Here is an 18,427-nt window from a genome sequence, read left to right as displayed (position 1 = left end):
ACTTTTTATGGGAGCTTTCTTTTATCATCCATCAACTTGTCAAATAATGCAACAAAGTAATCTGAAAAATCCAAACTATATGAATATAAAATACAGAAAAAAACCATAAGCACTATAACCACCATAATGAAGAGTATGACGTATATGTGCGTCTTAACCACTGCATAGAAGAAATGTATGTGGCCTTCTCAAACAAAGTCCTTCCATCTGGATCTGGAAGCGTATAGACATTTTCTTCCAATTGAGATGTTAGAAATAACTGCACATTGTTTGCCTCATTAGACCCATTCACATAGTTATCTTTTTGTCAAGTAATCCCTTTATCACCAACATAACAAAGATTCCAGTCAATAACATGCAATCACTGTACCTACCGGCTTGGGGGGAAGAGCTATCGTCATAGGTTAGGGACTGTCTCTTTGTTGTCATATGGTCATATTATAATTATTTTTAAAAATCCCCTGATTACAGGGTGTTGTACATACGATAAGGGGTTATCATACAAGTGGTAACATTAAATCAAGAACAGACAACATGAATAAAGGAAATGAGAGACTGGTACATAGGGAGAGAGGCCCCTGCCAATGAGGGCTTATCTATAGGGCTAGAGGGCTAATCTATAGGTGAGGTTACATTACATACGTGTATTGTAATTAGAGATGAGGGAAGCGAATATGCCGAATTCCAGTTCGTAGCAAATGGGGCATTATATTCACTTTGTGGCTATTCGTGAATTCGCTAAACATGGCGGCCGTACATCACGGACTGGAGAGAAAGGAACGGCTGCACATCCCATCTATGGCTGATACTAATGCCGCTAGGCCTATATTAAAAATCAACACCAGAGTGTCTGTATATGATTTGATCAAGCCATAATAGCCCCTTGTACCAACGTGCAGGTTCTCTGGTTCACACGGGTCCCTACGCTAACTCCACACCGTGTCGGTCAGTGACCGCCACCCCCGCAAAGCGTGCACATGCAGGGAAGGGAGGCCATGGAATGGCCCTGCAACCCCAATGTCAGAGGACCAGACCCAAAAAGCTCCACCAGAACCCGGCCAGCACCACCGGCGGGAAAGGCTGCCCCCAAACGATACAAGTATGGATATGGTATTACACTTACCACTGCTGCACTCACAGAATGGGGAAGACATAAGGTACTGACATGTGAGCCCAGGTATATACTGCTAATTGTGGTCATGTGGGTCTTATAAAGGAGTGCGAGCTGTTTAGAGAGGGAGAACTGGAAAACACGGACTGGAGAGAAAGAAACGGCTGCACATCCCATCTATGGCTGATACTAATGCCGCTAGGCCTATATTAAAAATCTACACCAGAGTGTCTGTATGTGATTTGATCAAGCCATAATAGCCCCTTGTACCATGTGCAGGTCCCCTGGTTCACACGGGTCCCTACACTAACTTCACACTGTGTCGTTCAGTGACCGCCACCCCCGCAAAGCGTGCAAGTGCAGGGAAGGGGGGCCATGGAGTGGCCCTGCAACCCCCATGTCACAGGACAAGACCCAAAAAGCCCCACCAGAACCCGGCCAGCACCACTGGCGGGGAAGGCTGCCCCCAAACTTTTGTCGGTTGTGTTGGTACACGGGGCTATTATGGCTTGATCAAATCATATACAGACACTCTGGTGTTGATTTTTAATATAGGTCTAGCGGCATTAGTATCAGCCATAGATGGGATGTGCAGCCGTTGCCGTTCCTTTCTCTCCAGTCCATGGCGGCCGTACATGTTAGCTTACAGAACTGTCTTTTGGCAGAAGCAAGGGATTATCCATAATTCCTTGCACCTGTCTAATCAGCTGCAAACCCCACTGTGATGTCAGCATCCTCCATACCCCTATATAAAGTGATTGGCTTCCTGGAGGCAGCCAGTTGGCTATGTATAGTGGAGAGTAGGTTGCAGCAGGCAGTTAGAGCAGGGAGATAAATACAGAGAGAGAGGAGAGGAGGGTGGATTGAGGGAGCAGTGAAGCCATTGTCCAGTATACCAAGTAACTGGGTGACTGTTGTTCATTATACCAAGTCACTGGGTGCTGGGTGTGCATTATAGGAAGTCATTGGGTGCTGGGTGTGCATTATAGGAAGTCATTGGGTGCTGGGTGTGCATTATAGGAAGTCACAAAGAACACAGTGTCCATCTTAATAAATCACTGGCTGCTCATTTACCAATGTCCACTGCTATCCTGGGAGAAAAATAATATTACCAACGTTCACTACTGTCCATGGTGGAAACTGATTGATTGACTTGATGGGCTGACTGACATTTTAAAATACACAGCTGTTGACACAGCTGTTGAAAAAATTATTACTCTTTAATAGTCCCACTATTGTAGCTACTGTAATCTGCCTGTTGTTAATAAAAATTAGTATGTATGCGATTTGTGAAAATTCGCAAATTTGCACAATTATTCGCGAAGTTTACAAAGTTCAGGAAAAGAATTTCTGAGTGATTCACTGAGCTCTAAAAGTAACAGTCTACATATGATACTGCTACCCTGTAGGGGTTTTCTTCTACATAACATGCAGGAGATATGGGAATAATATATCTAACAAATGCCAGCACAATTGTCTGTGTGTTGGCATGTACAGGGCTTTACTTCCCATCTAATGATCATTTTTTAATATAGGCAACACATTTCTTGTCTAACAATCAAATGTCATTCAATGTCTATGGCAACCTCCATGGACACGATAACTAGTAGTTATGATCTACACTGTGTTTCAGGCCAAGGCTAATTTATAAGTGATTACTGAACTAAATATCATCATATACTCAGTTTGTAGAGAACAAAGTCAGCTAGGTCCCCCTGACTAGAGCAATAATATGACCATGTGCATGAGCCATTATGCCATGTATACAGCCACCACTGGAGAGGGTGACCCAGGTTGCCGTTCTCAAACTCTTCCCTACCTGTTGGAGCTGGTAAGGTGTTAAGTCAATACAGCATTACTAAATTAAAGTGATTTCCCTTTTAAAGGATTAGCAATGCCAGGTTTACACAGTTAGTCTTTCCATTTAGCTTGGGTCTATGGATCAGAGCAAACTGTACAAAAGACTTTGCTGTAGGGAACTTGTCATATATGATCACAGTCAGATGAATATGTCTCATGCACATTTAGCTGGTTCTTGAAGGAACCACAACTGTCATAAATAGTACAACCAAAAAAAACATGAAAATATTCCCTAGCGTCACTTGTCGTGGGCATATGGGTATACATGTACCAGAAATGTTTGGTTTGTGCAGGATTATGACGTGTGGGCTATGTGGTTTTGTGGTCTTCATGATGAACGAGTAGCACTTCCTTTAAGTAGTTTCACAAATATCTTTTAAAATGAACCTGTCCTCAGCTTTAACCACTGCCTCATAGTGTAGGCTAAGGATGGGGAACCTTCGGCCCTTCAGCTGTTGCAAATGGCTGGTGTAGACAAATGGCTTTCTAAATGTCTCCCTATATGTATGAATGGTAGCAGATTTAGTTAGAAAAAGATCTAAAGATCTAAAGTAAAGTTTAGTCTAAATGTTCGAATGTGAACATTTGAGCATTTATTTGTTTTCCATAGAGAAGGGGTAAGCAGAAAAGAATTGCAATCCAACATGCCTGATTCTTCTCCCTCCTAACATTCATCATTACATGGTTGGTAGGGCCATTTTTTTCTTTTTTATTAGGCCATGTTTAAACGTCGTATGACACCGGCCGTTCCGTGACCCGGCCGGCTCACAGAACGGCCGATGCCAGAATAGATCATCCCGAATGGTGATGCGCCCGCATCAGAATTCCCCACTGCTCACAATGGAGCGTGCGGCCGGAGCACTGACATGTCAGTTTCTTGCAGCGCCACTAGGGAACCTGGCCGGGATTCCCTCAGCCTTCAGCACAACGTAAGTTCAGTACCGGCCGGGATGATCTTACAGCGTATGAACATAGCCATAATGTGTATGGGGCTGTTAGCCAAAAAGCTGAAAAAAATGACCTTTTCACATAACATTTTTGTATAAGCCTACCCTTATAGGAAGAAACTACTCAATGGAGTTCTAGTACTATAACTCATGGTAACCATTATATATGTTGAAAAAAGCTTGAACACTGTTAGCAAAGACTGCCCACAAGTGGAACTTCATATAAATGAACTTCAGTCCAGTAAAGCAGACAATTTGCTTTTATATCAATGAGTGTAAAACACGAGATTATGACTGGTCAGAATGTGGCTGATCAATCATCCCTAGTACAGACGATCCCATGATCAACATGCCAGACTAACGGACTCCCTGCAAATGTGTTATTCTTCATCATTTCCCTGATGTATTGTGTGCACAGGGCTCTTCAGGTCATACTACAGCATGCCACATGCTTTTGAGCCGTCTCTCAGTTGATTTACTTGTACGCCTTGGGTCACTGTCTTGTTGCATCGCCCAGTGTCTCTTGAGCTTGTGGTCATGGGCTGCTGCCCTCACATTCTCCTATAAAATGGTTTGCTTTATCTTGTTTATTAATGATCACAAGACTTCTAATCCCTGAGGCAGCAAAGAAGCCTAAACAGTGATGTTCTTTTTACCATGCTACAAATGGAACGAGTTTCTGGTGTTAAAGTGCACTGTTTTTGTTTTCTTTTTAATGTCTTGTGCATGTGTTCTAAAAATGTCCACTTAAATGCATCAATATAAAATTTTTCCAGAGGCATTGTGGGACATTCAGGTAGTCTCTGAGATTGATATATTTTTTTTTAGACAACAGCAGCCTTCTTCATGGTTTACTTCCATGTTAAGTATTTTTATAATACTGGACACATAAACAAAAACGTATTACTCTTCTGTAGGTTTTTATTGCTACTAGTGATGTGCAAACATGCCGAATATTTGGGTTTGTCCGAGCCCGAACATTCAGCATTTGACTCCCAGTGGCTGAAGAAAGTTGGATGCAGCCATATGGCTGCCGGGAAGACGTGAATACTCCCTGATTCTTCTCCCTGCAATTTCTCCAGGCAGCGGTAGTCTGATATCAAAAGTTCCGGTTTGGATGAACCTGAACATTCAGCAAGTTTGCCTATCACTAGTTGTTATTCTTGGATCTTTCTCAACCCCAGGACTTGTTAATCTGCTGATTGCTGTGCCTTTTATATAGACCGATGATTGTTCAACACCTACGTAAGAGTTATCTGGGATTACGAAGGGAGCTAGACTCTCGAAAGCTTGCAATCAAATATACTCAGTTAGCCTCCAAAAGGTATCGCCTGATTTCTTCTCTATTCTGGGATTAGATAAACATGGCCACTAAGTGTCAGCTATCTGACAGATCATTAAAGCCAAAGCCAGGAACAGACTATAAACAGGGAACAGGTAATAAAGGAAAGACTGAGATTTCTCCTCTTTTCAAATCCATTCCAGGCTTTGGTCTCAAAAATCTGTCAGATATGTGTGTGTGTCTGTGTGTGTGTGTGTAATAGGGCCCTTTCTTCCAAAAACAGCACCTTTCCTGTCCTCAGTTTGGGTGTGGTTTTGTAGCTGGGTTATACTGAAGTGAATGGACCTGAAGAGCACAATACTGCACACAACCTTAGGACAGGGGTAGTGCTGTTTTGTAAGAAAGTAGCCATGCTTGTTCCAATACTGAGTAATCCCTTTAATACTATGTAATATCAGTGATGACGTACCAGCATATAATGTGCCAACAGATGTAGACCCGCTGTGTTACATAAAGCCAAAACTCAGAAGCAGAGTCTACATATCCTCTAAGTTTCCACCCCAGGATGTGGATGGTGTTAATGAATATCAAGAGTATTTCTGGTAATGGCTACCCAGGGAGGCCAGACAGTCCTGTTGCTAAATACTGGGGATACAGGCAGAGGTAAGGCTGGTACAGTAGGTCTACAGCAGGAGATTTTGCCCACGTCAGACATGCATCATCACTGTGATCGCTGAACTGTGACACCAATACCCCCATCTCATTCATTGCATCTTCACTCATCAGATGCACTTAAAGTAATGAGAACTTCAGCTTCAGCTATCTGTCACCATTCATTACCAAATCACATCTGCCAAGATCTACTGTTCTAGAACCATGTACTACAGCAATATTCACAGCACCTGTCAACATTTAGTACCAGAAAGGAAGCTCCCCTATCAGTTCCTAGCTTCTTAGGCCACTGAGTCACCGACCACAGGGGAAAGGGTATAGCTAGCCTCCCTAAACTAAAAGCAGGTGTGCCTCCATACCTGTGTGCCCAACCGGCACTGGCGTCACAGCAGTATACCATCTGGCTAAGCTATATCCTGACCGAGCACCATAGAAGTGGCGTCACACGTTACCATCTAGCAAGTGACCGGTCGAGCAAACGCCACAGAATATCAAAAGCTTTATATATATATATATATATATATATATATATATATATATATATATATATATAAAATGACAGGTACGCTTCAACACTATGATGGTCTTCAAGAAAATCTTTACATTCAGAAGAGATACCATGGACAGTTTTTTCACTACCTGGCAGCATTGTAGTAATCATTGTTGGGGTATTGTTGAAGTTATTTGTGCTACCTTTTATGCCTTGCAAAAGTTCAGCTTTAGCTTTCGCTGTCCAGGCATGATGGGAGTTGTAGTTTTGCAACAGCTTGAGGCCCAAGGCTCCCTTCCCCTGTTATAAAGTCTATAAAACAAACATCTAATACCCAACTAATTAAATTCACCCACACAACCACCATTTGACAGTATATTTTAGTTACTTAACTATACATGACACTAACACTATGACAGTAACACTGTGTAACTAGTCACAACAAAACTAATACTAATTACTGTAGCAAACCCTAGACTATATACATTAATAAACATCATACTTCACTGCCTCTGTCTCCATCCACTTAGCCAGCCATCTGACAATCACAAGACACTTCTCCTAACATGAACATTAGCTAACCAACCATCTACAGCAGCTAAAGAAGGAGCAATAGGAAGAGGTCAAGAACAAGGTCAATGGACTGAAACACGTCATCATGTACAATTATGTACATCATGTGCAACCTACCATGCGCCATTTATAAAGCTGCTATCTTCTTAGGTGGCAGAAGGTCCTAAAGGTTCTCACAAGTACTGGAGCTTATTGCAGCTGTACATCTGCCATATCTGCACCTCTGGCTCCAGTGTCAGCACTCACATAGCTAACTTCACAATCCAATGTATCAACAACTACAGCACACACTTCACCATAGACTGAAAGGACAGCCCGCTCCCACCTATACTTTCTCAGAACACCTGCCACCCACACCCATAATACCTGTCAAACAGCAGTCACTGTGCTAATCCCAAGTTTATACAATCATGCCATCAATCATACCATAATACCATCATGCTAACATATCAATCTACTCTAATAGCAAAAAAATGTACAAAGCATGTCCTCAAAACCACATAAACCTCTCAGCCAATACCCAAACACCCAAAGCATCTGGTCATCTTAACAGATTTTGCACCAACAAATACACAAATAATTTGCACTCTTTTTTAGTATATTGCTTTTTCCCCCTGTGTTTTATGTCTGTCAGAAACTTATCTAAATGTCAAGTAAATGGGCTTACAGAAGCGCCATGTCCCTAATCCAAACACAGTGCAAGGAGAGCGCCCAAAAAGAAGGCAGGAGCAAGAGGCCAGTTATGCCTAGCACTGGTGGTCTAGGGCCCTTAGCCTATGTGTATTTAATCAGGGTGACAGGTGCCTGTGATTTGTCTCCTTGAGCCTTCACTTGTTGTGTTGAGCAGATCTGTCAAACTGTTCAGGTCTGGCAACATTCTCTGAACCCGAATGCTCAGCATTTGAATACTGGTGGCTGGAGAAATTGTATGCCGCCCTAGGAAGTCCTGCAAAACACGGATACAGCCATAGACCTTTTCAGGTTTGGAAAACGTTGCCAAAGCAGAACAGTTTGACAGGTCTGCTGAATACTTTTCACTAGCCCATTCCCAGTATCCTGCTTTCCTGCCTGTGTTCTGACATTTGCCTTTGCTGGACCATTTGGACAGTGACCTTCTGATTCTAGCCTAGCCCGTCTGACCTGCTATTTTGTGTGCCTTTCTGGTTTTGACCCATTTACATGTTTTCTGGTATTTTTCTTGTTTTCTAATTTTGCTTCTCTCTTCCCCCTTCAGTGTAGGGACCATGGCCTAGTTGGGGCTGCCATTTAATATGGATCTTCTGGGTAAGTAGGGACAGTGGATTGGGTGAGAGCAGGATTGCACTGATCCCAACCTAATGACGCATTCAAACAACAATATTGCAGCCTGTAATTGCTGTGTCTCCGTAGTGCTCCACACAGAACACTGCACATGAGACAGTGACCCGTGCTGCAACTGCGAATCCGCACTAGGTACTGTGAAACATGGCCTCGTACACACATGGACGTGTGAATTCGGTCATTGGACTGTATTCTGGTCCACAATTGCGGACAGAACTAACAACGTGTCTAAGGCCCCATTCACACCTCTGCTAAATTTGCTGGTAATTGTGGATCGATGTAGGTTTCGATATGGATCCATGAATAGGTAGTGATCCTTGCCGCAAAAAAATAGAACGTGTTGTAGTGCGGATCCACAATTGCATCAGGGGTCAATTCACTACACAGGCACAGACCACTACACAGGCACAAAATGCTGTCTGCATTTGCAGATCCATGATGTAGCCGTGAATGTAGCCTAACATAAGAGCCCATTTTATTTCTTATATGGCTGGGTTCACACTATGTGAGACACCGGCTGTTCTGTGACCCAGCCAAGTCACAGAACGGCTGGTGTCAGTGAAGTTCATTCTGGCCAGTACTGCAATACCGGCTGGATGAACTTTATTTGTGCTGAATTGTGCTGCATCTCAACTCACCATAGCACACAACAGAAACTTTGGCCGGAGCCGCACTCTCCATTGTGTGAGCTGTTAGTGTTGTGCAACCGCTATTTTATGAATAACGACTGCAAAAAACTGACAGGGATTTCGGACGGAATGTATACTATGCCCGGGATTCCCTCTGACTGCAGTGCAACAACTTTTCTATTAATCACGGCCATTGTTGCAAATCAGCAACAACGGCCGTGATTAATAGAAAAATGACCTTGTGCGAACGTAGCCTATTCGTGTTTGCAGCACTTTTTCAGCTGAAGGCTTTTCAGGCATGATGGGAGTCTTGAATTTGCAACTGGAGAGCCAAAGGCTGGGGAATAAAGGAGAAGTCCGGCAAAATTTTTTATTAAAGTATTGTATCGCCCCCCAAAAGTTATACAAATTACCAATATACACTTATTACAGGAAATGCTTATAAAGTGCTTTTTTCCCTGCACTTACTACTACATCAAGGTTTCACTTCCTGGATAAAATGGTAATGTCACGGCCCGACTCCCAGAGCTGTTCGGGCTGTGGCTGCTGGAGTGGATGATGGCAGAGGGACACTGAGGGACACAGGGCACTGGAGGGACACTGAGCATCCCTCTGTCATCATCCAGCAGCCACAGCCGCACAGCTCTGGGAGTCGGGTCGTGACATCATCATGTTATCCAGGAAGTGACATCACCATGTTATCCAGGAAGAGAAGCCTTGATGCTGTAGTAAGTGCAAGAAAAAAAGCACTTTATAAGCATTTCCCGTAATATGTGTATACTGGGATTTGTATAAGTTTTGGTAGGCAATACAATACTGTAATAAAAATTTTCGCCGGACTTCTCCTTTAAGCTTTTCTCTTCAAGCATAAAGGCTGCCCAGACATAATGAGTTTTGTAGTTTTGTAACTACTGGTGTAAAGTGCCAAATTTATCCAACACTGTGGAGCAATTTTGAGAATTTGACCAGTGTTCACCAGCAAAAAACTAAATTAGCTGTAACATGTCGTCCATCATATTAACATACTAATTATAACAAATGAATCATAATAACACTAACAGCACCAAACAGTACACAACCATAATGCCACAACCATAACAATGCATTAGTCTTAATCCACAATATCTTCCACCAATTCCTATAATATGTCTAATAAAATGTGCTTCCACTTTCCTTTCCAAACTTAACTGTTGCTTGTTATTCTTCCTTATATTTCGCCTATGGTAACTCCCACAATCCTATCTTGTTGCTTTGCAAGAGACACCAAAATCCACAGTATAAATCCTACACATAATGAAACCCATCTCTATAAGAACACTGTACATCCTGTAGCAGTTATAAGTCTCCTGTATGTGCAGCAATGCTCCAGACTTACAGTAGGAACAACCAACAGCTCAGATCTCAATTCAGTAGATGCATATCCTTAGGGTGACCCCAGATTTTACAATCCTGGTATTTCTATTATCTAAAAATATTATTGTCTAAACAAAGTTATGTATTGGAACAATGTTATTGATTCCGCACCAATCTTGACCTGGAAAGCCATGACTTGCATGCCCAATGTGCATGACGTAACTAGTCATATAACCAGGTACATGTCATGTTTGTTTGCATGATTATGATAGGTGATTCCAATTATTTTCCGAAAGATTTAGTCGATCACACCCCATAGTCTTTGTGCCATAGACATAACAGTGATCACTGGTAACGTTAACACTCGCTACACCTGCTAAGTGCAAATCAACTAGTACTATATTAGCATAAGGAATAACTGCACCTATTGCACCAGTGCACCTAGTGTTGCAGCCACCATCATAGGGGCCATTCCTAGCCCTGAGTCCAGCCAGGAGCCATGAACCATGCTGCACTAATCAGAACAGTCACGTCTCACCTTCCTCTTCTCCCATGTGTTCCTCACTCCAGGAGCAGCACAGTAACATCAACCTCATTCACCCCACGTGTGTGAGGCCGCAGATCAGGGTGTCCCAGTCTGTGAGTCCCTGTGTTCAGTGACTGTGTGTCCCGCCTCTAGCTGAGCTTCCCTGGCTTGTCCCTTGCATGGGAAGCACTGCTACCCACAGATGCTACACAGCAGAATGGGAGGAGGATGGACAACCATGCAGATTTCCCTAGGAAAGATGCTCCTCTATGTGTATGTGAGAGGCTGGACGAGTATTATGTCACTGGCAGCCTCGCTTCAAACAGGAGCTGAGCAGCAATTCTCTGAGCGTTCGCCACAATGCTGCGTCAAGCCTGAGCATAGCGATTACCACGTTACAGGATTACATCACCTCGTACGCCGCGCATCCCTCGTACTACCCCCTTGCTATAGCATTATGTATTGTGCAGAGGTGATCTGCAATTATTTACAGAGCTTGGTGTACACCATGAGTCAATTCTATTGATTGGTTGATATAGAAAAGATTATTTCTATGAGAGGATCTGTAAAAAAAAAAAATATATATAGGTCCGCACTTTTTTTCAGCATTGGTTTGCGTCCTTGTAATCTACTGATTGTGTGAATAGCCCAAATAGACAAGAATGCGCACTAACTCGAATAAGGAAATACGGATCCAAAGGAGATTACGGGATGTGGGAATAAGGCCATATGTTCCGACACGGTCATGTATTTTATTCTTTATAAGCAACTACTAGGAAATAGAGCCAAAATACTGCATTTTGCAATGATTTGGGGATAGTTATTGAGATAAACTGCACCATGAGAATAAACCCTAAATCTTCATATGAGGTTCTGCAGCAGCTGAACAGGCAACCATTCCTTTGATTTTAGTAAATTACAGTATTTACTTACAGTATACCCAGGTGAGTAGTGACTGTGTTCGCCAAATAAAATGAATGGGTGTGGTATGGGTACAGGGCAGTTTGCACCAGCGTACTGCTCTGCCAGTATAGCAATGTATACAGAAAAACCAGGGTACTAACAAGTGTGTACATAGTCTTATAGTAAGCTGTCTGCGATGTACAAAAATCTGATTTCTCGCAATCTGTGTTTGCAAAATACATTTACATTTATAGTTTTAGGAATTCTACGAGTATACCTCATCACATAGCCATGATGGATGTGATTTATTGGCATCTGTCATATGTAGATTAAAATAGTGAAAGTATTAGATGAGCTTAATCTGCAGCTATAGTTACTGTACTATGATATAAGAATAACACAAAAGAAAAAAAATCTCCTGGTAAATGGCTGGACAGAAATCAGAGAGACTCTGCTCCCATGGATCTACTTCCCTTGTGTTGTGAATGAACAGGATGAGTGTGGTAGTTTGTAAGCACATTGTGAATGGAGGCAGGGAGGCTATCTGCTAGTATTGATTGGATGGAGGTCCTGCCTGGGTGTGGGGTATGTCTGGACTCATTAGGATTCATGAAGCAGTCACATCTCTGGCTGCTGTATCCCCCTCCCCCCCCCCCCTTGTGCCTTGGAGGGAGTCATTGCCCTGACTGGCCTCTTTATCAGCATCGCCCTTTGTATCTATTTTCATTGCCTCTCCCTGCATACTTTACACTCGTGACATGGGATGAGCTTTTATACGTTCACTCTCAGAGCTTTGCTATTTTGTGACCTGATACATTGTAAAACTTTACTTCAAAGCTTGCAATACACTTAAGGCAGGAGTGACATTGTTATACTGCAGGAATATGTCGCTAACTAGTGATGAGCGAACATGTTCGTAAATGTTCATATGTTTGTACAAACATGACGCTAATTGTTCATGTTCACCAATCACAAACAATTTATTCGATGTTCAGAATGGTTATAACGATCATGAACTGGTGTATTGCAGATTACGGGGGTGTAAACTTACCCCATACACCCCATACCTAAGGTAGCTCCCGCCCTCCACCGAAAGCAGACACTGATACCCATTAAATTGGAAAATTGGCCACAGCAGCCTCTTTATTAAATATACAAATGTCCAACCAGAACAATTAACAATAAAACTAAAACTTTATATGTATAACATATATATAACTCTAACCATACCCTGGGAGGTAGAGGATGGCACTTCTGGCAGTATGAAAAACAAGTTCCCATGTCGCAACGCGCCGACTCAGGGAGGGGCAAATGTGCCACAATACTGCCAACCCCGTTCCAAGGACCATGTGATAACCACTGCCTGAGCAGTAACCAGTAGCAACCCCTCCCCGCTTCCACGCCCTGTAACCAACAAGGGGTTGCTACTCCTCCAAGTTACATCCAAACTCCTCCTTACTCTGCGCCATCCCCGACCTCCCCTCCGCAAGCTGCCGCGACAATCACTCCAGCCACCACCCACCGGCCAAGAACTAAAGGGCGGGCGGGCCGTTCGCTGGTCCGGATAAGGAGCAAGTGAGTAACTCCTCCCCTCCCCTCCTTTTACATCCCATCCAAAAACCCTCCCCCTGTCTCCTCTAATTGGCTACCCCCTTCTAACCACCCGACTTTAACCCCCTCCCTATCCCAACTGACATACAGCCACGTGCCCCTGCCCTGGCCATTAACCCCTTAACCTCCAGCTGCCTCCATCACCCCCTACTGCCCTCACAGTCATGTCCGGGCTGCCACTAGGCTGCGCCCGTTCGCGCCCTCCCTTGAACTAGTGTATTGCAGATTACGGGGGTGTAAACTTACCCCATACACCCCATACCTAAGGTAGCTCCCGCCCTCCACCGAAAGCAGACACTGATACCCATTAAATTGGAAAATTGGCCACAGCAGCCTCTTTATTAAATATACAAATGTCCAACCAGAACAATTAACAATAAAACTAAAACTTTATATGTATAACATATATATAACTCTAACCATACCCTGGGAGGTAGAGGATGGCACTTCTGGCAGTATGAAAAACAAGTTCCCATGTCGCAACGCGCCGACTCAGGGAGGGGCAAATGTGCCACAATACTGCCAACCCTGTTCCAAGGACCATGTGATAACCACTGCCTGAGCAGTAACCAGTAGCAACCCCTCCCCGCTTCCACGCCCTGTAACCAACAAGGGGTTGCTACTCCGCCAAGTTACATCCAAACTCCTCCTTACTCTGCGCCATCCCCGACCTCCCCTCCGCCACAGCGAGCAAGCCCGACACCTTGAGCTTGCGAGTCCCGCCACACCTTGACTCCTTTCTCGATCCCATCTTGCAGATCGGAAGCCCATAAATCAAAACCCACCTCATTCAGGTGAACGCCATCACCGTCCATAAAACCCCAGCCCGGCACTTCGAGTTCCCTGTGCCGCACCACAATGCCCCCATTGCGTGCAACAAACCGAGACACCTCCCGGTTCACTCTCCCCCGAGCTCTATTCAGTCTGTCCACAGACCGAGCGTGCCTCCATACAAATCGAGCCACCATCTCCGACCATACGACTATCAGGCCCGGGAACATTGACCATAGACGGAGCAGGTCATATTTAATATCCCTGATCAGGTCCCGTGAGGAATGCACACCGAGATCATTACCCCCAACGTGCAACACCAACACATCAGGCGATCTGTCCAATCGGGAGTAAAAATGAATTTCCGGCATAACGCCGCTCCATAACAAGCCCCCGATTCCCATCCATCGGACACTCACGTCCCCCCGAGGGAAACCCAACTGCCTGCCTTCGGGCCTAACCTCCGCTCTGGCTGCCCCCCCGACGGACGTAGGAATGGCCCAGGATCCACACCAAGCAGGCATCTTAAAAACAAAAAGGAAGGCAAAACACATAACAATGACCCACCGCCCAGGCAACATAGAAACTCACAACAACTCCAAACGCACATAAGATCTGAACCTCTCAGACTCCCACCTCCCAATCTGACGCACCATCTGCTCTCCCAACCCCCACCGGACCGCCTCAGTTGCTGCGCCAATGCGAAAAGAGTGAGAGGCAAACTCTCTCGCAGGGAACCCCAGCCTGTCCAGTCCGCTGCGGAAAACGGCAATAAATTGAAAGCGCGACAACGAGCGCCCGTCATGATGTATCAAAAAGGAACCGTCTGGCAGGTCGGGACGAACTGCCAAAAAACGCTGAACGCAGCGAACCGGACAGGCCACCGCCCCCGGCACCGCATACAACATAATACGCTTACCCCTCCCCGCCTGATCGGTCTTTGACCGCTGCAACAAACAAGACACACAATCAATCCCCACCGTAACGTCCCCAAACTGCAGGCCCCCACTCGCCTCACAAGAGTGGCTGACCAGCTCCCCCACCCGGAACGCCCCAAAAAACGCCAATGCAAACGCCGCACCAAAAAGCACCGCCTCATACTCACTGCTACAAATACCACCCAACACCCCAAATAATTTAACCAACAAGTCAAAGGACACAGGCCTCCTGCCATCTCGCGCTACCCTGGACTTCCTATACCCTATCACCGCTTGCCTTACCACAAAATCCTTGGTAGCATCCCGGACCCCAAACAACTTGAACCAATAAGCCAAACCCACCAGCTTCTTAACCAACCCCGCCGCTGACACGCCCTCTTCAAATGCTATCCCCACAAAGCACAACAAAGCCGGCACTAAATCCCCCTGGAGACCATCCACACCCAAACCGCTGCAAAAATTCTGCCAGTCGCGCCAAACCGCCTCACGTCCCCTCCAAGTCCCTTCCGTCACTGATCGCTCCATCAAGGAAAAAGCCGTCCGGAGACCACTTCCCACAGCAGGGCGGGAACTGGCTTCCCCTGCCGCTCCGACTCCGGGGCCAACCGTCGAAAACGCTCCCACTGAAAACGAGAAAGGGAGTCTGCAATCGAATTACTCACTCCTGGCACATGCCGTGCAGACACCCACGCGTTCAGTTCTAAACCTTTCCAAACCAGACCACGCAACAGATTCACCACTGGGGGGGGAAGAAGCCGACAAACTGTTCACCGCTTGCACCACAGCCATATTGTCACAGCAAAAACTAACACGCTTGTTCCGGAACCGTTCACCCCAAACATACAAGGCCGCCACAATCGGAAACAACTCCAACAGGGACAAGTTCCGCACCAAACCCGCCTCCACCCAGGCTTCCGGCCACTGCCCTGCGAACCATTCACCACCAAAGTACGCCCCATATCCCAAGGCCCCCGAGGCATCAGTAAACAATTCCAGGTCCGCATTCTCGACCCAGTCCTCCATCAACACAGACCGCCCATTGTAGTGATCCAAAAATCGCGCCCACACCAGCAAATCCGCCCGATGAGCCGCTGACAACCAAACAAAATGCAACGGCGACCGCACCCCCGCCGTCGCCTGCGCCATCCGCCGGCAAAAAATTCTGCCCATGGGCATTATGCGGCATGCAAAATTGAGCTTACCCAAAAGCGACTGCAACTGCCGCAGGCGCACCTTCCGCAGGCCCAGAAACCCACGCACCAACCCCTTGAGCTCCTCCAGTTTGTCCCCTGGCAGCCGGCATTCCATTGCCACCGAATCCAACTCAATGCCGAGAAATCGCATCACAGTAGCCGGACCCTCCGTCTTATCCGGAGCCAATGGAATGCCAAACTTGCCCGCAATTTGCTCAACCGAGTGTAACAAAACCGAACAGACCGTAGAACCAGCCGGACCGATGCACAAAAAATCGTCGAGGTAGTGCAAAATAGACTGCAAACCCCTCTCCCTACGAACTACCCACTCCACGAAAGTGCTAAATGTCTCAAAATAAGAGCACGAAATTGAGCACCCCATGGGCAGGCAGCAATCCACATAAAAACTGTCACCCCACCTGCAACCCAACAGATGAAAACACTCGGGATGCACGGGCAGCAGTCGAAAAGCCGCCTCGATGTCGGTCTTAGCCATCAAAGCGCCCGGTCCGCAACGCCGCAACCAATCTACCGCCCTGTCGAATGATACGTATGAGACCGAGCAAAGCTCTTGATCGATCCCGTCGTTGACCGACCCGCCCGCCGGATAGGATAAGTGGTGTATCAAACGAAACTTATTAGGTTCCTTCTTAGGAACCAAACCCAAAGGAGAGACCCGCAGGTGAGGCCACGGCGGTTCCGCAAACGGCCCCGCCATACGCCCCAGAGCCACCTCCTTATTTAACTTTTCGCCCACCACATCAGGCCGCAACCGCGCGGATTTTAGATTAGCCGGGCGAAAAACGGGGGCCTCCGGCAAATATGGGATGCGGAAACCCCACCGAAACCCGTCCCACAAGAGCCGTGCTGCCTCCTGAACCGGGTACTCATTTAGAAAAGGAAGCATCGCCTCTAGGTTCACCGGCGTCCGTCCCTTTACTCCCAGACTCTGCGGCACGCCCCCCTTTGTGTTTTTTAAAGCATTTGGACTGCGGATGGCTCCCGCCGCAAGTTCCGCATTCGTGCTTGAACTTGCAGGTGGACCCAAACCGGCAATGCCCCTCATTAAACTGCCAGCAACACCCCGGGCGCTGGCTGTCCGAAGTCCCGGCAGTAGCTGCTGAGCCCCCGGCCCCCCCCCCGCGAAACGGCTGCGACGGCGCCCGCGGGGCCGGCATGAGCCGCATCCACAAGGCAATATCCTTGTGGTCCCAGCGCAACGATGGTCTAACCGCCTTACGCTGTCTAAACTGTTCGTCGTACCGTAACCATGCCGTGCCACCGTAGACCCGATAAGCCTCGCTTACCGAATCCAGGTAGCAGAACAAGGCCGAACAGTTCTGCGGAGCCCTCTCCCCCACTACACTCGCCAGGATGGAAAACGCTTGGAGCCAGTTGGAGAATGTCCGCGGGATCAGCCGATACCGCCGCTTCTCCTCCTCCTCCTTCTTGCTCTCGTCTGGCTTACCCTTGTCCAAGTTAAACTTTTCCAAGGGTAAGAGAGAAAAGAGCTCCACATACTCATCCCGCCATATCTTTTCTCGTACGTCCTGCTTCAGGTGGGCCCCCAAGGGCCCTTCAAAGCACACATATACCTCGCCTCTTGCCCTATCGTCCAAATGCAATGTCGCTCCCCCACTCGTCGCGCCGGCGCTACCGCTCGCCGCCACAGCCACCGTTCCCCCCGCCGACGATGAGGGCCCCCCCGCAGAACCACCCACCGCACCCAGTGGCCCTAAAGCCAATGCCGCGACTGGCGCAGCGCCCCTACCCAACCACGCCGCCACTGGCGACCCCTGGCTCGCTTGCGCTGAGGAACCTTGCCCGACCAGCTCACTCACCCCACTCAGGAACCGCATCACCAGCTCACCCATACCACCAAACGGACTCCCCCCCGACTCACACCTTCCCCCAGCCCCTGGCACGACCCCACCACTCACACCTGACAAAACAGGGGACAAGACAGCAGGCACCACAGACATAGAGGGTAAATCACCGGGCTGACTCATGGCGGGTGCCAGAACAGCCGCGACGGCGGATCCACGAACTGCTGCAGACCGAGCGCTGATCTCTCCCTCCTCAATTTCATCAATCTCAGCCTCAGACGACGAGGCCCCCACCTCACCGGATGCAGCTGCAGCTCCAGGGCCCCCCCTGCCACCCTGAGCAGCCTTCCGAGCAGGGCCGGCGACGACAGGGGAGCTGGCCGCAGATGGCTTGTGTGCAGGACTGCCCCGGGCCCGGGACA

General features: G+C 46.9%; 1 protein-coding gene across 1 annotated transcript in view; it reads right to left on the bottom strand.

Moving 5' to 3' along the window:
• LIMK1 (LIM domain kinase 1) overlaps positions 1–10,955 on the bottom strand; it is a 68,529-nt gene extending 57,574 nt beyond the window's left edge. The window contains exon 1 of the mRNA XM_069946286.1: positions 10,776–10,955. Coding sequence (XP_069802387.1) covers positions 10,776–10,833 — 58 coding nt within the window. The 5' untranslated portion in view covers positions 10,834–10,955. The remainder of the gene's footprint in view (positions 1–10,775) is intronic.
• Between the last annotated feature and the right edge of the window lie 7,472 nt (positions 10,956–18,427).

This window comes from Dendropsophus ebraccatus, chromosome 11 (genome assembly GCF_027789765.1).
Source record: "Dendropsophus ebraccatus isolate aDenEbr1 chromosome 11, aDenEbr1.pat, whole genome shotgun sequence".
Taxonomy (NCBI): domain Eukaryota; kingdom Metazoa; phylum Chordata; class Amphibia; order Anura; family Hylidae; genus Dendropsophus; species Dendropsophus ebraccatus.
This window is presented reverse-complemented; position numbering and strand designations above follow the sequence as displayed.